The following is a 23,867-nucleotide window of genomic DNA, read 5'->3' as shown; positions in this document are numbered from 1 at the left end:
TTCTTGCCTAAGGCTTCAAAAGAAGTCTGTGGCAGAGCCAGGAAGATAGCCCAGATCTCTTGACTCCAGGTTTGTAGTTTGGCCACAAGACCATCCAAGAGATGCCAAAGGTGGCTCAGATACTATGGAAATAGGGATGATTAGATAATTTTTTTAAAAAAATTGTGTGTGTGTGTGCGGGGGGAGAGAATATTTATGTCAAAGCCAGCTTAATTTCTCCTCTCTTTACACTCCAGCCAACTCTAAAAGCATCTCTTTCTAAGCAGAACAATACATCTATGTTGCATGATGTACAGAGGGTTGTTTCTTCATTTCGGTGTTATAAGATGGTTGCTACTTCTGTATCGTATGCATGTTCTGATCTGTGTTTTAAGGACATTTTCCTGACACTGAGTAACGGACAACTGGTTTCATTGTATTTAGCACCATAGAGGGCTGCTTCAAGAATGGTGTGCTACTTGGACTAGTCTTAGTGTTTTTGCACACTAATTAAAGGCATTATTGGGAATCCTTCACCCATCCTCTTCTCCTAGCCATGCCATCCATCTATGTTATTTCCTATTCAGAAAAGAATGCCTATTATTACTCAGTCATCTGCAAAAGGTTTCTCTACTTGCAAACCATGGACTGGGTCTGCTGCACCAGCAGCCTGGGTACTTTAAAGGAAATGCTGTTGCAGAACACGTGTCAGAAACCCAAAATTGCTTGCTGCACACGTTGAAGAGACAAAAGGTAAATTTGTTAGTCTCTAAGGTGTCACAAGTACTCCTGTTCTTCTTCTGGAGAAGAGAGGCATAGGACTGGCCAATGCAGACCCCATAGCATTATACCACCCAAATAGATTGTTAGGTGAAATCCTAAAGCCAGTTTTTCATGCAAAACAGGGAAAGCTGCAGTGAATTATGTACAGACATTTTGGAAACTAATTAGAACAAAATTATTTGCACAGTCTTCACAATGAACACAATGATTTCCCCTTTGAGACAAGATGGGGAAACCGGTTGCTTTTTTTTGACAATTATACTAACCTTCTTCAGTAGTACGGGCAGACTTTGATTCACTATCCATTCCTTGGAATTCATTGAAATAGGGTCGAACTTTAATTTCATAAGAAACCCCTTTTTTCAAGTTGACTAGGACAGCACTGCGCTCAGTGGGGACTTTCACATCCAAATTCTGCCATGCCATTGGAGAAGACAGGCCTGATGTTTGGCGATACATTACTCGATAGCCCTGAATAAACTGGGATTGGCGGTCAACCTGGAAATAGTATGAATTGGCACATTAATATACATTTTAAAGTACATGATCCATAATCCAATAATGAAACCAAAAAGGCTACTTACTATATTCATGTGTTTATGACAAACAGCAAACTAGTCAGTTGCCTGTTATTGACTTCCTCAAAATCTAAAATTAAAGCTTCTTGTGGATTACTGTCATTTCACTTAATTTTTTTAAAGTGGTGTAACTCTCTCATTGTTCCCTTTACTTTATCCCATTAGATATTATGATACACCCACCTACATCTCAAAGCATAAAATAAATAACAAAAATCATAAGTAGATAATTTTCTAGCAATTTGTCATAATGAGTATTGCATGTAAAACAATTAAAACTAACTTGGCTACTGATTTGCTGAAATATAAGAAAGAAAGGAAAAACAATTTATTTTCAGAAAAGTACAAAGCTTTCAAGATTACTATATGCTTTTAGTTAGTCCATTACTTGGCTTACGGCTGGTCCTTTCATGAGATATTCAGGAAAGCAAAATAAACATAGACAGATGCAGAAAAACAATGACCAAGAAAATGTGTTGTTTCCTGTGTTCTTAGACTAACCAGTCTATTTGCATTCTGAGGTTACAAAGCACTCATGCCATCAGATGAGGATGGAATGTTGTTGTTGTTTGTATTTAATTTGTTGCCGTGCAAACAGAATTCAAGGTCAGGGTTGTATACAGTAATATAACAATTCTACCCTGTCTTTCAAAACAATAAACATTACAGTAATTGAAAGAAAGATAGTTCAAAATGTATTATCTTGAAGTGACCACAAGCATTTTTATCTGGAAAAAAATGTATCATATCAAATAACGTTGAGGTATTATGCCATACTGTACTGTAACATTTGCACGAATTTGTATTTTAATCTCTAACAGTCAAAATGTTGCATGCTAAAAGAAGATTTTCACTTCTGCAGTTGTCAAGCAAACAGCCAAAGAAAATAATACAAGTAGCACGTTCTGTGTGTCAGTTTGGACATATAGCTGACTGGGTTGTTAACTCTAGTCTTATAGCTGAGTTGTGACAAGAACAATTTCCTTCACCCTCTTGACAGCTTGCTAACTCATCAAAGATTTTCCAGAATTAGAGCTATGCTTGTTTGGGCTATGTCAAGAATAAGTGGGTCCAAGACTGAAGGCACAAACCAAGATCTTCTGACTTCCACTACCTTTACTATACCCCTCACTTACTAGTCATTAAGTTCTTCAGTTCTTATAACATTAAAAAACAGGGCAAGCAAGAAGAAATCTTAATTTACAAGAGCAAAGCAAAAATGTCTTTAATCAAAATTGTCACTGTTAAAAACCTTGCAACATATGTTACAACAACATTAAGCCTGCATTTTATAAACTTTTCTACATTCACTTTAAGTGAATTTATGCACTGAAAGAGGGACATAACTCACAATAATAGCTTGTTAATACTGAAAGAATCAAGCTGTGTTTTTAAGAAGAACATTAAGCAGCTGTTTCCAGATGAAGGGAGTCTGTAAATCAGGGTAAATTGTTTTTATCCATGTTTGACTTTCATTAATTAAATGTTTTACAGACGTAAAGACTTTATGAACCTCACGTTTACTACGAAATACAGTATTAACTCCTTTGCATACTTCATAATACATCATTTTCACCTAAACTATAGTATATGGCTGAGCTGTTTAATAATCCAAAGGTAATTTAAAATTAGATTTCTCTCGAAACTTCAGAAAAATACAGTGTCACTTTTAATCTGACTTTTTTTTTTTTTTTTTTTGCTGAATCTTTAAGAACTGATGGTTACAAAGAGTTGTCAAAAAGGGAAAATTTAAAAAATACTACGCTGAAAATCAGTAGGCTGTATATAAAATATGTGTATATTTGAGTTTGTGACACCTAAGCACCCACACAGAGTACATCTAATAATGAAGGCTCATAAAGCTGCATACAATGAAATTATAACTATTAATTCAGATCACCAGATTTTAGCCATTAAATATCTTCAATTCTGAAGTATGAGGTATTGCAAGCATTCACTATACTACTAAATATTAGAACAGAAGACCTTGCTAACCATTTTATAACACGCTCAATAATGTAACTAATAAAGCACCATCTATAGTGTCATCATTTCACTTGTGGTGTGTGCTTATGCACTGCCACCTGAAACACCCTGACATATTGTTAATGTCATGTATTTGAGCCAGACTGTGGCTGGCCCCACAATCATATGCAAGGAATATCAGGGAGGACACAAGGAAAAGCGTCTCTTCTCTTGTCCTACACAGGATGCAGCCACAGACTACTCCTAGCTAGTACAGATAGCAATGCTATCCACGCAAAAAAGCTGGAGAGGAGGTGGAACTAAGGGCACCTTTCTTCCTTCAAATAAGAGAGTGCATATGCCTTCAAGGGGCATATAAACTGGTACCAGAGAATAATTGCTAGTGGGCTGCTGCTCTACACTGCCCCCAATATCATGTGATGCCTTAAAAGGCACAATTGATCTCGATGTCATGATGACTATTTAGTAGAGGAAATAACTGTAACACCAATCAGCTTCCTACACAGGGTAGGCAATAAACAATAGATTTTGTACTGAGCTAACATGTTTGTTTTACCTACTAATAGGACCAGTTAAATACACTAGTGACACTTTGTGCACTGTTAGCACTAGTTACAGATACATTTCTATGGACCAGGAAACTGCCTTTTCCAGATCTATGCACATCACCACCAAATGCTGTATGGATTCTAAACCCATTAGATTATACTATCAGGCTATTCAGGTGTTAAAAATATGACACAGAAATTCATCACTTAGCAAACCCTGTTGCTATGGCTTCCTGGGGACAAGCCCACTAAGCCGCAGTCTAAAGACATTTTGCAGAACACTTTTTTGTATGTAAATTCTCCTCCCAGAATATCCTGAATAAGATACTACTTATAATTATGCCAATAGCAATTCTCCATCTGGGCGGAATAACTTGTGAGTTTGGTCACGGCTACTGTACATCTCAGTCTGTGCCAAGTTCAGCAGTAAGAACTCACCATAACCTTGGAAATTCACCAGCATTCATGCCTGGCCAGAATATCCATAAGGGCTAGATGCAGGATCCTAGTGTGCTCTGAAATCTCTCAAAAGTAACTACTCCTGAAGTTTGAAGTGGGATATATCTAATATTTAAAGGGCTGCTCATAATTTCTTATCTCTGACACTCCTTTCAAATCCGTGGGGTTTACTTGGATAACTATGGGATGGGTAGCCAGCTGTCTCCCTCGCTCAGTTCCTTGCCTCCCAGCTCCCATGCTCTGTGTGAGTCCGTGTCTTATGCTGTGCACAGTGTGTGACTGAAAGCAGAGGAGTGAAGGGCAGTGAGATGAATTAGAATCAGTCAGCTGGTTCATCCACCTCTCTAGTATCATCAAAACCAACCTTCTAACACTCCATGGAAGGCACGGGGGTTGGAGAGAGAAGAAAAGACATTATAGGGACCAGGTGAGTTCTTGGCTGAGAGGGAAAACAATATTGTGGAACAGAAGAGGAGAAAGGGAAAGAGTAAGAACGCAGAGTGGACCAGGGCAGGGGAATTAAGCTGTATTGTTGAAGTGATGTGACAGCAGGAGAGTGCCGCATTAGAACTGGCACTTTTTTTTTTTTTTTTTTTGGTCAAAACAGTTTTCTGTTGGAAAATGCCATTAAGAGAAAGCCAATTTTTTTGTGAAACTCTATCAATTTTGACAAAATTTTACTGGGGGGAGAGGGTAAAAAGTCCCACGTTGCCATTTTTAGAACAGATGGTTTCAATTATTTGTTTTGAAACAACTTTTTGTTTCATTTTAAATTTTAAAAATGTACATTACAAATGATCAAAACTGAAACAAAACATTCTGAATTCATCAAAATGAAAGAGTTTGATTGACCTGAAACAAAAAACAAAAATGCAGAAATATGTTTAAAAAAAAATAAAATCAAAATTTGGGCCTTTGGTTCCAATTTGAGTTGAAACATTTTTTTGGAGTCTCTTTCAGAACTGTATAGTGTTTCCAGCCTGTGTTTCACCTACATAGACAAATTCTTTCAAACAGCAGAGTTTACTCATCATTTCCTGACATTTAGAAATTTATCCTCTGTAATGGAATGCTCAGACTATATTATAATGTACAGCCACTAGGTGACACCACTTATAACATACCTCACTTGAGCTGGTAACGGCTATAGGCAACAGTGCATTCATGTATCTCATAGAGAACACATCTCTTGTATCTCTCTCAACATGATGGAAGCTCTGTAGCCAGTTCATATCTGCTGCAGAAGCCTGACATGCTAGTAGCAGCCTTGCAACCTGCCATGTACAAGGAGTACATGACATCCTCACTTGGGCATTTCATCAAACCCCAATAAAGAACATTTTAAAAAGAAGGTATCATAAATGCCTTCAGTGGTGACTAGATCTGAGCAAATAATTCATAACAAAAAATTTATTGGACTCATGTAGACTCTTCTTCTTGTCACAGGACATCCACGAGCAGACAACCATTTCTCAAATATATTTGTTATTCAAAATTATTCAATGTCTTGCCATTTTTTAATCGTGTGTTCTAATCATGATTTATTTGTGCTGTGCTGGCTAGTTATGATTAGTGAGACAAGTCACATACTATAGTTTCCGTTCTCTTATTATATGAGTGCGAAAGTGTAACCCACACACCTCCTTGGTGTGGTGCTCTGGCCCATCTAGTAGCACTGAGACTACTTAGAGAAAGAGATTAATGAATCTGTTCTACAGCCTTAGCTAATAGGCATATGGTTTTTAGCTCATGCAGTAGAGTAGAGGCTCATGCACTAAAATTCAGAGGTCCCAGGTTCGATCCTGCACACCAACAACCATGGCCTGTCGGCATTACACAAGCATGGCTGATGTGAATTCTCACACACATGGTATCATGGACCCACAGGATCTGTGCTACTTCCTAGATTTTAAACAGTCCTTTGGAGGAATCACTTCAGTATGTAAAGGGGTCCCACTCTTCCTTAAGGGTAGGCCACACAATCTCAGCACCTCCGAGACTTAGCCTCTGCTGCAGCACTCCTGTTTCTGCCCAGTGAGTTCAACTGAGATAGTCTCCAAACAGGAGCTTTTATTTCCTCTTCAGGGATCAACGCACCTCAGCAAGTATTTGCAGTGACACCAGGCAACTTTTCCAAAACAGAGCAGGGTTTATTAGTCAACTGGAAAACAGCACTGGGAAGCCCCTAGGTTAGTATAGAGAAGCAAATGTGAAGACCGAGTTCAGACTGGCCAACATCAGGGCTCTACCCAGTAAAGCTGCTGTGGAATTCATTTTAGCTGCCTGTCTCTCTGTCCCTTTCTCTCTTGTTCCAGAGACGCATGTGTCTTGTATCTCTTTGATCTCAGCTCCTAACACAGCCACCTGGTGCCCTTCCCCTTCATTCTACCACTTGGGATCTTTGCTTGGCTTCCCTGCAGAGAGGTGAGGGAAAAAATCTCCTTCCTCTTGGCTACTGGATGCTAGATGTGAATGTCCAGACCACTGGAGTTCCAATTGTCTTTCCAGATCGTTAATTGATATGGCCAGTTTCAGACAGTCCTTTAACAACCCATTCATACCCCAGACAGATACCTCGTGGCTCCGGCTCTGATCCAAGGGCAGCTTTTTAACCATTTTTACCAACATGGTAGTAATTCCTAGTCCCAGTGGTGAGCTGGAGCCAGTTCGCACCGGTTGTTAAATTTATAAGCTGGTGTAGAACCGGTTGTAAAGGGGACAGCAGGTGGGCAAACTCCAGTCCGCGGGCCACATCCGGCCCATGGGACCGTCCTGTCTGGTCCGCCTGAGCTCCCAGCTGGGGAGGCTCCCCCAGCCCCTCCCCCGTCCCCTCCCCCACTTCCCCTCCCTCTCGCAGAGCCCCAGTGCGCCGCGCCACCGGCACCAGCACTCTGGGCAGCTCTGCAGCTCCTGCTGCTTTGAGCAACATGGTAAGGGGGCCGGGGCTGGGAGGAGGGGTTGGATAAGGGGCAGGGAGTGGTTGGAGGGTGCGGAGGTTCTGGGGGGGGGGTCTCGGGAGGGGATGGTCAGGGGACAAGGAGCGGGGGGGGTGATGGGTGGGGGGGGGGGGGGGGGGCGGTGGGGGGCAGGAAGTGGGTTGGGGTCGGATGGCAGGGGGGAGACAGGCACATGGGGCTTGTCCTCACCGCGTGGTTCCCTACCGCAGTGGTCTCCAAAGTGGGGTGCGCAAGAGGATCCTTCAGGGTGCGCAGCAGGAGGAGTGCCACCAGAGCAGTGCCGCTTCCCCCCCCCCCCCCCCCGGCAGTTCGGCCGGGAGTCCGAGCGGCTATTTATTTATTTATTTATTTATTGCCTCAACAGTTCGGCTGGGAACAGGGGGTGCGTGCTCAAAAATTTTTTACTGATGGGGTGCGTGATCAAAAAAGTTTGGAGACCACTTCCCTACCGGGTCTTCGGCGGCGGGGAGTGGGTGTCTTCACTCGCTCCGGGTTAAGGACCCGCTGCTGAAATGCCGCCGAAAACCCGGAGCGAGTGAAGGCCCCCCCCACCGCCGAAGTGCCGCCGAGGAGCCAGTAGGGAACCGGTTATTAGGATTTTGGGAGCTCATCACTGCCTAGTCCAGTAAGTCACTGCCATGCTTATTATTCATAAATGTATTGCAGAAAATTCCAACTTTGTCACACATGGGAATGTGAAATTCAGTTTCCACAAATACTTGTGCCTGTGACTTTAAGATTTGCTTTATGCAAATATTTGTGCCAGTACAACTCCGTTACTTAAATGTTTACAGGAAGAGACATAAATCTGACTCCTCACAGCCTCAGTTAGGCACATCATGTCCTAAATTTTCTTAATATGGCCCCTATTTTACTGTTAACTCTGCATAGACAGACCTCAGTGCCTATATAGAGCCCTATTGAAGACTTTAGAGGTCTGAGGGATTCATCTGCATGAAGCTCATAGTGGGATCAGGTCTAAGATTTTTTCTTATAACAACCCTGACTCAAAATGTTAAAGATGTGCATGCAGATTCCCTGTAATTTCACTTTCTTTTTGACAACCAAAGGAAATAAACAGTTTAAACAATAACAAAAGAAAAAAATTGGAAAGATAATGTTCCCTATTCACCCATCGGTAATAATAAAACCTAGCAGAAAGCTCAAAAATACTTCCCAGGTACACTGATTCCTTTGTTTAAAGTTTTCATTTCCAAATTTGCTCCAGTACAAGTTTTTCTTTAAGTCCCACAGAATCATAGAAATGTAAGGCTAGAAAGGACTTCGAGAAGTGATCTAGTCCATCCACCTGAGCTGAGGCAGGACCAAGTATACCCAGACCATCCCTGACAGGGGTTTGTCTAACCTGTTCTTAAATACCTCCAAAGCTGGGAATTCCACAATCTCCCTTAGAAGCCTATTCCAGAACTTAACTGCCCTTGCTTTTGGATGCTTTATAGGTGGAGCTGGTAAGCTTTTGTCAAGGTTACCTATCCACTACAATATCCTGTTTTCAATTGCTTATAATATTGCCATACTCTATGAATTTCTCCATATCAAATGTCTGACTCAAATTGAATTTTTTGGAAAGTTTTAGCTAAAATGGTTCAGCTGTTTCCAAGAACGAGATTAGGAAAAAAATACTGTGCTTTGCTCATGTTAAAAAATTCATACAAATGCTTATTTGAGAACTTCCAATCTCTTCTTCACACAATGCACAGTAAATCTGTGGAACTCATTGCCAAAGGGATGTTGTGAAGGCCAAAACTGTAATGGGGTTCAAACAAGAATTAGTTACATTCATGGAACATAGGTCCATCAACGGCTATTAGCCAAGATGGTTAGGGATGCAATCCATACTCTGGGTGTCCCTAATCTCTGATTGCCAGAAGCTAGGAGTGGACGATTTGATGATTGCCTGTTCTGGTCATTCCCTCTGGAGCACCTGGCTTTGGCCAGTCGGAAGACAGGATAGTGAATCAGATGGACAATTGGTCTGCCCCAGTATGGCCGTTCTTATGAAGCAGGGATTTGAACATTTGGCAGAGAGGTGAGTTACCCTGATGTTAGGGAAGTGCCTTTCGCTGTTCTCATAAAAAATAAAACAAAAAGACCCACCCAAGTTTGGCCAAATTTTAAGACTTCAAAAAAATTTCAGGTTGTACATGGGCAGTAAAACTTGTTAGAGATTGGCAGCTAAATTCTCTGACGATGCCAACTGTACTCAGCATTGTACAACCTTTCCCACCTCCTGGGTGCTGACAAGACCATGGGTGCCCACTCTTACAGGGCAACTGAGCATACTATAACCCAGAATTACAGAGCAGAGTAGGACTTTCCCTGAAATTGGGCTTCCTGTCTGGCAGGGGCTGCAGTGGCACTAGCCACAGGAATGGAGGGCAGAGAGACTGTCTCTCTCTCTCTATTGCAGGCTGCATGGAAGAGATGGAGGAAGGCAGAGGTGTACAGAGTGTTTGTGGGGGGAGGGGTTTGAAATGGATAGAGAGGGGTGCAGGAAACAGAGAGTGGTGAGGATAAAAGGAGGAGGGGGGCAGGAGCCATTGGGGGATATAGTAGTGGTTGACTGGAGCAGAGAGGAAGGGGACGGATTGGAGGGTATATACATAAGTAGAGGGGAAGGGGGACTGGAGTAGAGGCGAATGAAGGGTAGGAGCCAGGATGGTGGGATAAATAGGAGAAAAGGGAGAGGGAGGCAGGAACCAGGAGGGAGTGGATAGGAGCCAGAGCAGAGTGAGGCAGTCATCAGGGCATGGAGCGTGCGATAGATGCAGAGGAGAAAGAGGGCAGAAGCTGGGGGCAGGGAAGAGAGGCTAGATAGTTGTAAAGAGGAAGGGTGGAAGGAGGTGGTATCAGAGGGTTGATTGGAGAGGGAGTGGGGAGCAGAAGTGAACGGTTGGGGATTGCTAGATAGGCGCAGAGAGTGGAGGGCAGAGCAGAGGGAGCTAGGGTGAGGAAGCAGAGAGGAACAGAGATAGGCTGGAGGCACAGGGCAGAAGGGTCTATAGTCGTTAGAACACACTCCCCTCCAGACTCTGGAATTGAACCCAGGAGTCCTGAATCTCCGCATTCCTCTTCTGTCAGCAAATAGCTTTGAAATACACTGACCAAGTTTGTGTCTCATTCCTCTCTAGAGTCTGGTACCTACATAGGACAAGAGACTTTTCTAATGCTACTAGTAATTCCCCTAGCTCAAATGGTAGATTTCTGTGCTGTGGAGGTAAAGGTGATGCCCTAGTGATGCCCTAAATTGAGATCCATATGATAGATTTTGTTTGCATTTGTTTTAAAACTAATTAATAGATTACATCCAAAATCAAGCACTCCATAGTCAGGAGAAGCCAGAAATAAGGTTGTCTCCTGTGCAAGCTTAATTTGGGCCCCTTATGTGTATGCATTATGGTACAGTCTTTAATTACTTGATCACATACGATTTTTTTCACATGACATCTGCCTCATTCAGTGCACAGGATGGACCTGCTCTGAGGATGATTCAGGGTTTTGTAGTGAAGGAAACTGTTGTCTATAGGACCCCTGCTTTATCTGACGTAGAAGGTGGAAGGTGTGTAATGAACGAGGCAAGGGATTGCAGGAAGATAAAGAAGGGTCTCATGGGCTAGGTCTACACTACCCGCCTGAATCGGCGGGTAGAAATCGACCTCTCGGGGATCGAATTATCGCGTCTCGTCGGGACGCGACAATCGATCCCCGAATCGACGCTCTTACTCCACCAGCGGATGTGGGAGTAAGCGCCGTCGACGGGAAGCCGCGGAGGTCGATTTTGCTGCCCTCCTTACAGCGGGGTAAGTCGGCTGCGATACGTCAAATTCAGCTACGCTATTCGCATAGCTGAATTTGCGTATCTTAAATCGACACCCCCTCCTGTAGTGAAGACCTACCCATCGTTAAAGAAAGCTGAATGCTGCCCTGGGGGGCTGGATTATATCCGTGCCTCTGCCACAGAGCTCCTTTGTGATGTTGGAGAGGTACCTTACCAGAATTTTCACAGTTGGCCACTACCAGAATGTTCCTCAATTTCTGGGTGCCCAAACAACCACACATGGGGCCAGATTTGTAGACGTGCTGAGCCTTCACAACTAACATTGAAGTCAACTGGAGCTGTACTTTGAATGTATAAAGATGATATATACTCTGAAAAATGAGGTACCAGGTGTTTCAAGTTCAGCACCCAAAATTAGTGGACACTTGATAATTCTTGTATTGATATCTTTTGTGTCTCAGTTCCCCAAGTATATAATGGAGATAACAATACCATCTAATCTCACAGGCATGTTGTGAAAATAAATTAATTCATGTTTGTGAAGCACTCAGATACTATGGTGAGAGCACTATAGCAGCACCCAGGAGGAAATTAATAATTTTGTATTCGGTACAGGGTTTGGATGGTGTGCATTAAATAAAGCCTGCGGGCATTCTTTGAATAAAGAAGATAAAAAGAAATATTGAACAACTACCCATTCACTGAATGAGGCAGGGGTCCTGTGGAAAAAATACTATGGCCTGGTCTACACTACGAGTTTAGGTCGACTTTAGCCACGTTAAATCGAATTAAGCCTGGACACGTTCACACGACGAAGCCCTTTCTTTCGACTTAAAGGGCCTTTTAAACCGGTTTCTTTACTCCACCTCCGACGAGGGGATTAGCGATAAAATCGGCCTTAGGGGGTCGGAATTAGGGTAGTGTGGACAGAATTCGACGTTATTGGCCTCCGGGAGCTATCCCACAGTGCTTCATTGTGACCGCTCTGGACAGCACTCTGAACTCAGATGCACTGGCCAGGTAGACAGGAAAAGCCCCGCGAATGTTTGAATTTCATTTCCTGTTTGCTCAGCGTGGAGAGCACAGGTGACCATGCAGAGCTCATCAGCACAGGTAACCGTGATGGAGTCCCAGGATCGCAAAAGAGCTCCAGCATGGACAGAACGGGAGGTACGGGATCTGCTCGCCATATGGGGAGATGAATCAGTGCTGGCCGAACTCCGAAGCAGTAAACGAAATGGCAAAATATTAGAAAAGGTCTCCAAGGCCATGAAGGAAAGAGGCCATAACAGGGACGCACAGCAGTGCCGCGTGAAAATTAAGGAGCTAAGGCAAGCCTACCACAAAGCCAGAGAAGCAAACGGAAGGTCCGGGGCTGAGCCGCAAACATGCCACTTCTACGCGGAGCTGCATGCCATTCTAGGGGGTGCAGCCACCACTACTCCAACCGTGTGCTATGACTCCCTCACTGGAGAAACACACAGGGAAGAGGGTTCGGAAGAGGAGGATGGAGATAGCTCACAGCCGCAAGGAAGCGGAGAAACCGGTTTCCCCAACAGCCAGGATATGTTTGTCACCCTGGACCTGGAACCAGCAACCCCCGAACTCACCGAAGACCCTGAGGGCACACAGGGGACCTCTGGTGAGTGTACCTTTGTAAATATTACACATGGTTTAAAAGCAAGCGTGTTTAATGATTAATGATTAATTTGCCCTGGCAATCACTGCCAGTACAGCTACTGGAAAAGTCTGTTAACGTGTATGGGGATGGAGCGGAAATCCTCCAGGGACATCTCCAGAAAGCTCTCCTTCATGTACTCCCAAAGCCTTTGCAAAAGGTTTCTGGGGAGGGCTGCCTTATCCCGTCCGCCATGGTAGGACACTTTACCACACCAGGCCAGTAGCACGTAGTCTGGAATCATTGCATAACAAAGCATGGCAGCGTATGGTCCCGGTGTTTGCTGGCATGCAGACAACATCCATTCCTGATCGCTCTTTGTTATCCTCAGGAGAGTGATATCATTCACGTTCACCTGGTTGAAATGGGGCAATTTTATTAAGGGGACATTCAGAGGTGCCTGTTCCTGCTCTGCTGAACAGAAATATTCCCCGCTGTTAGCCACGCGGTGGGGGGAGGGGTGAATTGATCATCCCAGAGAATTGGGTGTGGGGGAGGGGAATTAGTTGGGTTTGTGCTGCATGTTAACCCTGAAACCGCAGCCCCTCCTTTTACATTGCAAACCCATTTTAAATGGCCAACCCAACGGGTGCTTGGTATGGGAAATGAGAGCACTACTGTTTGAAACCATTCCCACATGTTAAGAAGGTTAAAAAAGCCAAAAGACTGTGTCTTACCATGGCTGCCTGCAAGCTGAAATCTGTGGCCTGGCACTGCGTGAGTGATCTCTCACACCAAACCGGCAGGCCCTCAATATAAGAGGAAAAATGCGACCTCGTAACAAAAGCACATGTGCTGTGTAATGTGAACAGCAAAATTTAACGTGAAAGAGTGTACCCATTGTTCTCTAAAATGTGTCTTTTTTAACCACCTCTCCCTTCTCCTCCACCAGCTGCAAATGTTTCTCCTTCACAGAGGCTAGTGAAGATTAGGAAGAGAAAGCGAAGGACACATGATGACATGTTTACAGAACTACAGACTGCCTCCCACGCTGACAGAGCACAGCAGAATGCGTGGAGGCAGTTAATGACTGATTATAGAAAAGCCCAATATGAACGAGAGGAGAGGTGGCGTGCTGAATCGCGGGATGAACAGAGCAAGTTGCGGGCTGAAGATGATAGGTGGCGTCAGCTTGCAGACAGAAGGCAAGAGTTGATGCTCCAGCGTATGGTTGAGCTGCAGGATAGGCAGCAGGAGCAGAGACCGCCGCTACAGCCCCTGTGTAACCAACAGCCCTCCTCCCCAAGTTCCATAGCCTCCTCACCCAGACGCCCAAGAACACGGTGGGGGGGCCTCAGGCCACCCAGTCACTCCACCCCAGATGATTGCCCTAGCATCAGAAGGCTGGCCTTCAATAAGAGTTAAAGTTTTAAACTGCAGTGTGTCCTTTTCCTTCCCTCCTCCCTCACCCATCCCGGGCTACCTTTGCAATTATCCCCCTAGTTGTGTGATGAATTAATAAAGAATGCATGAACGTGAAGTAACAATGACTTTATTGCCTCTGCAAGTGGTGCTCGCAGGGGGGAGGGTAGGGGAGGGTGGGGTGGTTGGTTTACAGGGAAGTAGAGTTAACGGGGGGGGGGAGGGGCGGAGGGTTCATCAAGGAGAAACAAACAGAAGTTTCACACCGTAGCCTGGGCAGTCACAAAACTCGTTTTCAAAGCTTCTCTGATGCACACCGCGCCATGCTGTGCTCCTCTAACCGCCCTGGTGTCTGGCTGCGCGTAATCAGCGGCCAGGCGATTTGCCTCAACCTCCCACCCCACCATAAATGTCTCCCCCTTACTCTCACAGATATTGTGGAGTGCACAGCAAGCAGCAATAACAATGGGGATATTCTTTTCGCTAAGGTCTGAGCGAGTCAGTAAGCTGCACCAGCGCGCTTTTAAACGCCCAAATGCACATTCCACCACCATTCGGCACTTGCTCAGCCTGTAGTTGAACAGGTCCTGACTCCTGTCCAGGCTGCCTGTGTACGGCTTCATGAGCCATGGCATTAAGGGGTAGGCTGGGTCCCCAAGGATCACGATAGGCATTTCAACATCCCCAAAGGTTATTTTCTGGTCCAGGAAGAAAGTCCCTTCCTCCAGCTTTCGAAACAGAGCAGACTGCCTGAAGACGCGAGCATCATGTACCCTTCCTGGCCAGCCCATGTTGATGTTGGTGAAACGTCCCTTGTGATCCACCAGGGCTTGCAGCAGCATTGAAAAGTACCCCTTGCGGTTTATGTACTCGGTGGCTTGGTGCTCCGGTGCCAAGATAGGGATATGGGTTCCGTCTATGGCCCCACCACAGTTTGGGAATCCCATTGCAGCAAAGCCATCCACTATGTCCTGCACGTTTCCCAGAGTCACTACCCTTGATATTACCAGGTCTCTCATTGCCCTGGCAACTTGGATCACAGCAGCCCCCACAGTAGATTTGCCCACTCCAAATTGATTCCCGACTGACCGGTAGCTGTCTGGCGTTGCAAGCTTCCACAGGGCTATCGCCACTTGCTTCTCAACTGTGAGGGCTGCTCTCATCTTGGTATTCTGGCGCTTCAGGGCAGGGGAAAGCAAGTCACAAAGTTCCATGAAAGTGCCCTTATGCATGCGAAAGTTTCGCAGCCACTGGGAATCGTCCCACACCTGCAGCACGATGCGGTCCCACCAGTCTGTGCTTGTTTCCTGGGCCCAGAATCGGCATTCCACGGCATCAACCTGCCCCAGGAACACCATGATTTCCACATTGCTGGGGCCTGTGCCTTGTGAGAGGTCTATGTCCATGTCCATTTCCTCATCACTCTCGTGGCCGCGCTGCAATCGCCTCCTCGGCTGCTCCCAGTTTTGCTTTGGCATGTCCTGGCTCTGCATATACTCCAGGACAATGCGCGTGGTGTTCATAGTGCTCATAATTGCCGCGGTGATCTGAGCGGGCTCCATGATCCCAGTGCTAGCTATGGCGTCTGGTCTGAAAAAAGGCGCGAAACTAGTATCTGACGGACCAGGGGAAGGAGGGAGGGAGGGAGAGAGGGAGGGGCGAGTGACGACATGGCGTACAGGTACAGGGAATTAAAATCAAGAAAGGTGGCTGTGCATCAGGGAGAAACACAAACAACTGTCACACAGAATGGCCCCCCCCAAAGATTGAACTCAAAAGCCTGGGTTTAGCAGGCCATTGATTTGACGGAGGGAGGGGGGAAGCAAATGAATACAGAACAAATCTATTTTTTACATCTTAAGATGACAGTGCAGCATGACTGATAGCCCTCGGCATCTTCTGGGTGCTTGGCAGCAAATACTGGGCGCTTGGCAGTAGCCTTCAGGCCTATTGCACGATCTGCTGCTCAGGGAAGACTCTGCTAATGTGCGATGATCCAACAGGGCGCTTGGCAGAAAATGGCATACTACGACTGATAGCCATCATTGTCAAGACAGTTCAATAGGACTGAGCATGTCTGCCCAGGTGCCCATGATTGACAGCCATTGTTGTATGACAACGACGGATACCAGTCGTAATAAACCATCTACTGCCAAAAGGCAAAAGGCAAGGGCTGGTGCAGTGCAGCCCTACGGCTGCCAGCCCCACAGCTGCCAGCACCCAGATCGCCGATGAAGGCTACCAGTCATGCTGCACCGTCTACCGCCAAAAGGCAGTTAGCTGCTGCTGCTGTGTAGCAATGCAGTCCCATGTCTGCCGGCACCCAGATGACATATGGTGACGGTGAGCTGAGCTGAGCGGGCTCCATGTTTGCCGTGGTATATTGTCTGCACAGGTAACCCAGGTAAAAAGGCGCGAATCTATTGTCCGCCGTTGCTGTGACGGAGGGGGAGGGGACTGACGACATGTACCCAGAACCGCCCCCCCCGACACTGTTTTGCATCATTCAGGCATTGGGATCTCAACCCAGAATTCCAATGGGCGGCGGAGACTGCGGGAACTGTGGGATAGCTACCCATAGTGCAATGCTCCGGAAGTCGACGCTAGCCTCGGTACTGTGGACGCGGTCCGCCGACTAGAGCACTTAGAGCATTTTATGTGGGGACACACACAATCGGCTGTATACAACCGATTTCTATAAAACCGGCTTCTATTAATTCGACCTAATTTCGTAGTGTAGACATACCCTATGTGACCATGTAATTAAAGACTGTATCGGGGGAAAAGTAAGTTGTAATGGTAACCTTAATACTGCCATTACCTAACTTTTGAGGGCTTAATTTTGCAATTTCAGACTTCTTTTGACATAGATATTTGGATGCAATATTATAGTCAATACATACACCTCTACCCCGATATAACTCTGTCCTCGGGAGCCAAAAAATCTTACCGCGTTATAGGTGAAACCACATTATATCGAACTTGCTTTGATCCACCGGAGTGCGCAGCGCCCCCCCCCCCGGAGCGCTGCTTTAAAATTTACATTTAAAAAAAAATTTAAATAATGGAGATATCCTATCTCCTTGAACTGGAAGGGACCCCAAAAGGTCATCGAGTCCAGGCCCCTGCCTTCACTAGCAGGACCAAGTACTGATTTTGCCCCAGATCCCTAAGTGGCCCCCTCAAAGAGTGAACTCACAACCCTGGGTTTAGCAGGCCAATGCTCAAACCACTGAGCTATCCCTTACCACGTTATATCTGAATTTGTGTTATATCGGGTCACGTTATATTGGGGTAGAGGTGTATATATAAAGTTTGCAAATCACAGAATTATTATTTCTGGAAAATATTTCTGGAATTTCAAGTCCTGATTTGGAACAGAGGAGACAATTTCAGAATCATTTTAAAAATCTGTAACAACAGAACCCAAAGAAGGGGAGTGACTGATGCCAGATTGCCAGCCATCAGAATGGTAGAAAGGCATCTAGGTGGTCTGTCATCTAGCAAAGCTTTTGAATTCCAAACAGGAATTTCCAGAAGGGAAAGAGTCACATCATTCTTCTGGCATCTGTCTCCTTTTGGATGCTAGCTATGCTGGATATTTATGCTACATAAGTTGGCTTTACTCTCTGGATAGTGTGGTTGCTATCCCAGAGACTGTGGTTAATTAAATGGTTTTGTCCTGATTGCTAGAAACTTTCTAATTAGCAGCGCTAACTTCCCCCTCCCTCCCCATCTCTTCCTTCCTTAGGGCAATTCTAATGTATCACCGGTGGGCATTGTGTGCTTGTTAGATGGTGTAGGGTCATTGCTTTTCACATCAAGGGATCTAGCAAAAAAAGCTGATATTATAAACCATAACAATTTATATTTTCCTTATGAAAAACAGGGTAGGCACCAATGTGAAAGTTTGTTCACATTATTTAATCTCTTCCTGGTGGAAAGAATGAGTGTGTCTGGATCAAACTGTGCACTCCATTTTGTATTCTGAAGCCCTATTTTACTAGGACCTCCATTTTGTATTATTTGATGAACACATCTAACCTTGCCCAAGGCTAGCCTATTTAAATGCATTCCTGATAGCTATCCTGCCCAGGGAAGGCTCTTGACGCTTCACTGAAGGACTGTCACAGAGAAGCCATGGGGACTACAAACTGGGGCTATCAACTTTGAATGATTCTTAACTACTGACCTACCCCCAGGGAAAAAAGGGTTTTCTGCACCGGTGCCTTACTGAGGGAGGGGCTGGAGCTTTTCAGCTGAGCATGTGGCAAAAGGAGACAGAGACTGTATTTAAGAAGAGCTGCTGCTCTGAGTTGGAGACCAACCATCGCCACATGTAAGCAGGACTGGCTGAAGAGAGAGAGGGCAGGAGAGAATTCCCAAATTCACGGTCCATTTTGGTCAATTTCATGGTCACAGGATTTGAAAAATTGTAAATTTCATGATTTCAGCTATTTAAATCCAAAATTTCAGTGTTATAATTGTGGGGGTCCTGATCCAAAAAGGATTTGTGGGGGGTGAGTGGGGGTGTCGTAAGGGTATTGTAGAGGGGGTTACAGTATTGTTACCCTTACTTCTGCGCTGCTGCTGGTGTTGACGCTGCCTTCAGAACTGGGCAGCCGGACAACAGCCACCACCCTCCAGCAACCCAGTTCTGAAGGCAGGGCAGAAGCAATGGTGGCAATACCGCGACCTTCCTAAAATAGCCTTGCCACACACACACACCTCCGACCCCCCCTGCCTGCAACCCCTTTTTGAATCAGGACCCCCAGTTTGAGAAACGCTGGTCTCCTCTGTGAAATCTGTATAGTACAGGGTAAAAAGCACTCAAAAGACCAGATTTCACAGGGGGAGACAATATTTCATGGTCCGTGATGCATTTTTCATGGCTGCGAATTTGGTAGGACCTAGGTCTGAGTCCCCACCAAGCCAAGCTCTGTAGTGAAAAGGCAACAAGCCTTACATCAGTGCTGCAAAATTCACCACGCACCCTCTCCCCCCAACACACACATACATATACACACTTCTCATCTTCAGTCCCCTCTTCTCTTTTATAGTCTACATGACTCATTAGCTGGTGGCTGTAGTGAGACCACACGTGTAAACAAAAAATACTGTGCCCATTGCCTGGATCCCTGCAGTAGCATATATAAAATAATCATTCAAGCCCTGTGCACTGCTGTGGTGCTTAGTCCACTCTCCCCTCTCTGGTATTCCCCTCCACAGGGTAACTGCCTGAAGAACGAAGCACTCATTTGTGGTGTGTAGTGCCCTAGAAAATCTCTGCTTCTATGGTTACAAATCCCTTCCCTGAAGTGCCAGGAAAAGAAATGTAGCATTTTGAAAGCTACATACTATAAACTTAGTCCTCGGGAGCTCTAACCCTATAGTTTGACCTCTTAAACAGAGACGTTGTAGGTAATGTCAAAGAGATTCAGGTCTTCCATAATCCATCAGGTGAAGTTAGAGCTTGTGCTATAGAATGAAATACCATTACATACTTAGACCATGCATTATCTGCACGCACATCTGTCCACAAGTGCCTTGTAGGAAGATCATTATTGCAAGTAAAGGTCACCAGGCAATGGGATATTGTGGCGGGAGGTCCCCATGGATTGCAGTAGAGAGAGATTATGAAAATATCAATTTATCCTTAATTCTGATACTTCATTTTGCTTATTACACTCAGTTTACACACTGAAGAATAGTGTAAGGATCAGTCACATTTTTGCATTATGGGTTGAGACACATTCTGCTAAAAAGATCTTCTTTGTCAGTCAGTTAACATGCTTTGTGCTACATGTGAAGCTTCTGAACCTGATTGACTTTAACAAAGACAGATAGACACAATGAAAGCGAGAAAGAAAGAAAGAATCCATTCCTTTAGCACATTGTTCATTGTCTGTACAATGTTAGCTTATCTGGCCACTTGTACTCAGGTCAGACTAGAGTTTTTCAGGGCTGAGAAAGAATTGCAGGGACAAGTAAACAAGATTAAAGCTGTCAATGAAAGGTAGCAATTAGAAAAGTCTTACTGTCCAGGTGACTTGAACTGTAGTGGGTGTCAGCACAACAGGATTATGTAGCCGTACAATGACGTCTCCTAGCTCTTTCTGGACTTGCCTGTGATCCACTCCTTGTGCTGGTGGGCTGATATCTGCCAGGCCAACCACAGACACAAAATGATTATTTTAATAAGGAGCCTCACTTGTATCATTAATTCATTAAGAGGACTGACAAATTTAATATACTGGGTTAAAATAGTCTCAGTTTGTATCACTTTCAAAAACAATGCAGCAGATAAGATTAACCTATGAACTCTGAAAAGCACCAAGTAAACATTCACTGCCATAAACAAACACCACATGTTCTATTACTTAGGCAATTAGAAAATGTTCCTATCTAGCCCAAATAGTCATTGAAAACATTTTTTTCCCTAGCACCTAGTGAGTGATTGGTGAGATGCCATATTCACATGCTTTGAAATATTCAGATGATAATAGTCTTGATGTGCCAGTGTGCCTGCAAATCTAGAGCATAACTAGTTCATATAATCTAAGCAAATGGTATTGCAGAAGATGAATATGTACATTAGCTTGTTTTTAAACTGTATGTTATACTCATTATGCTTCTTCAAATTTTCCCTCCTTTTCAATATGTATTACAATTTCCTTTCCTTTTCAGTTTGACACCATTAGAGTTAGAAAGTGAGAGAAGCCAGGGAACCATACTAAAAATAGCAATTTCCTGTTATTTAAGCCTATTCCACTATAGCAAATGTATATATTTTCCAGCTGTCCATCTCTGAAAATGGGATAAAGTTGTGAGGTCAAATTGCCCCTTCTCACATAAAAAAAATGGGAGAAAACCTCCACAAGGATTATCTTGCAGAGATTAGTCCAACTCATGCCTTCAGCAGGAGGGTGGGGAAGGAAAACATGGATTTCCCCACCTGAAACCAGGTAGGTTCCAGTGGCTCTGTGTAAGGCCAGGGTACTCTGTGTGGAGGCTCCATCCCACCACACCAATGTGGCTCCGCTCCCTGGCAATAGTGGTCCTCAAGGATTTCCGTGGCGCTATGTGGAAAAAGTTATGCAATCTGAAATTATATTGTCTTTTCTGTGTGTGGCCTCAAAATGTGAATCCCTCTAGTCTTGCCTCTGGTCTACCCACTCATTCCCCATCCTGTTCACATTTACTCTGAGATTACCCATCTGCATCCCATGACCACCTGGAGAAGGATCTGCTAGGTCAGTGCTGAAGAGGTGACTGAATCACCCTTCTGCTCAGAGAAGTGACTTTCTGTGCGTGGATCTAGTGCGTGGTGAATTGGCTCTCTAGTATGCAGCACTGTGAGAAACACTTCTCTGTCCCAATGTTTTCAAAATTCCATATATTCAAAGATTGGGCCTCATGTTCCTCTCCACAACATAGCATGGAGGGGAGCAAGTCAGCATAGAAACCTCCGTAGGTCTATGGAAGGAGTAGTGCACCTTTACCACATTCTTCCCAAACTTGCCCTTGGAAAGAATTGAGGATCCCTCCCAAGAGGTGCACTAGTACTCTGGGGAGCTTGAGGTGTTATTCTGGGTTAAGAGTCAGAAAGGAGCCACTGAACATGGCACACGTCCGTCTGCACACCACAGAATTCCCAGTGGAAATCCATGTAGGACTTACTGCTACTGGAAACCATTACTAACTCCCTTGGTGTCTGCTTTCCTCCCTGAAGGGCAGGGAGTTGGGGGCACAGGCAGGGTGCTCAGATTCAATTACTTCACAAAAGTAATTCTCCTAGAGGAGAAAGAGGGCCCAGAGGCCTGCGGATGAGCATACATGAGTTCTGCTCAGATTTCACAGATGATCCACTGGAGCCATTGGTTTCACTGACCACACTTACTTCCCCATATATGCTGCCGCAAACTCCTCACCTCACAAAGGGAAGACTCAAACAAGGTGACATATTTTCTGTCTGATGGGTATGGGAGAGTAATATGTGGCCCTTTGTTCTCTTAACAGGAAAAACATTATTGTAAAGTAGAGATAATACTGCTCTTAAGAAAGAAAAACATTCAAAGCATGTCTCAGATACTTCAGTTCTCAGGATTTAGATAAAAATCTAGTTTTCATAGTCCAGATTTCAGCTTCATATTTCGAGCAATATTATGGGTTTTGATTCACCAAAGAGACACTATCTACAGAGGCTTTCTATTGACTTTCAAATGTGTGGGATGAGTCTATGGGCCTCCCAAAGGGAATATAATCCAAATATGGAAACGTTAGCAATGGTACAGAAGTGGTGTGCTCAGCAAAATATGCCTATTCAAAGTGAGTGAAAAAGAAAAAGACAGACAGATATTAAGATAAATCTATAACAGAGCAACTCAGACTTGTTTATTGAAAGGTAACTTGTACTAACTACAAAACACTTTTATTATACTTGGTATAAAATAATTCCCATAGCTACCCATGATTAAATCTTAGAAAATATTATCTACCAATGGTACAGAATCAACAGCGTGCTATGATTATATCCCCTTTGGTTGGAAAAATATATTGTATATACAGTGTGTATTTTTTTTAAATATGGACAAATGTCCATAAGCTAAAAAAATTTGCTAATTTGCTAATTAGAGCTACAGCGGGATATCACCACTAAACCAAACACAAGAACCTACATGTGTTAGTGTTATCCATGTGATTAATTGCATTTTGCATGCAACTTTAACTTCCATATCGGCATTCTGCCCATTTATCCATCTTCCCAAGGTCTGCATTCTAAATGTCTAGCAACTTCAGATAGCTGCATTTTTCAAAATCAACCTGAATGAGAAATATGTCCTTCTCTCCCAGAATTACATTCACCTGATGTCCAGGGCAGGAAATAGTAAGTCCGAGACCCAGGAAGATCCCAGGATACTGTACCTTCAAATCATGCCATTGTTAGGTATAGAAAATGTTCTTTCGCTTTCTAAAATTACATTGTGTTCCTCTGCCACTGAACCCTATGTCACTGGATTCATGGCACTAAGCATATGTGCCTTTACAGATGAGGGAAGTGAAATACGGTGCCAATAAATATTTCTCTCTGAAACATGTTCAAATATTTTTTTCTGAAAAATACCTAGCCGATAATAAATAAAATGCTTTCCAACTCATAAGTAAGGCAGCTTTTCCAAACTCATTCCAATATAACGTTTTTAACCAAACCACACCATAGGATGTGGGTATAATTATTCTGGAGTAGTCTTTGTGTATGTGATTTTCATGTAAACTTGTTTAATTGATTTTTCTGTCCTACGCAAAGTAGTGCACTGACCTACAAGATGCTACTCATTTGTATATAAAGCTGTAGAACAGATGTGGGCAAACCGTGGGCCACATCCAGCTCGCGGGAATGTCCTGCCAAGCCCCTGAGCTTCCAGCCAGGGAGCCTAGTCCCCGGTCCCTCCCCCGCTCTCCCCCCTTTCCCTGCAGCCACGCTGCCGCGCGGGCCGCATTCTGGCCCGCCGCTCCCGCTGGGCAGCGTGGGGAGCGCAGCTGGCTCTGGCCGGGTGTTGTGGCTGTGAGCTCCTGCTGCAAGTAAGGGGGTAGGGAGTGGGGGGCACGGGGGGGGCAGTCAGGGAAGAGGGGGCGGTTGGATGGAGCGGAGGTTCTGGGGGGGCAGTCAGGGGATGGGGAACAGGGAGGATTGGGAGTGGGAGTCCCGGGGGGCCTGTCAGGGGGCAGGGATATGGA

General features: G+C 44.6%; 1 protein-coding gene across 1 annotated transcript in view; it reads right to left on the bottom strand.

Moving 5' to 3' along the window:
- The window catches only part of ROBO2 (roundabout guidance receptor 2), a 632,658-nt gene that overhangs the window by 89,836 nt on the left and 518,955 nt on the right, over window positions 1-23,867 (bottom strand). The window contains exons 14-15 of the mRNA XM_029911756.1: window positions 20,168-20,289; window positions 1,029-1,260 (exon numbers count right to left, since the gene is read on the bottom strand). Coding sequence (XP_029767616.1) covers window positions 1,029-1,260; window positions 20,168-20,289 — 354 coding nt within the window. The remainder of the gene's footprint in view (window positions 1-1,028; window positions 1,261-20,167; window positions 20,290-23,867) is intronic.

Source organism: Terrapene carolina, unplaced genomic scaffold (genome assembly GCF_002925995.2).
Source record: "Terrapene carolina triunguis isolate 2854851 unplaced genomic scaffold, T_m_triunguis-2.0 Scaffold38, whole genome shotgun sequence".
Taxonomy (NCBI): domain Eukaryota; kingdom Metazoa; phylum Chordata; order Testudines; family Emydidae; genus Terrapene; species Terrapene triunguis.
Note: the sequence above shows the minus strand (reverse complement) of the source record. Positions and strands in the feature narration are given on the sequence as shown.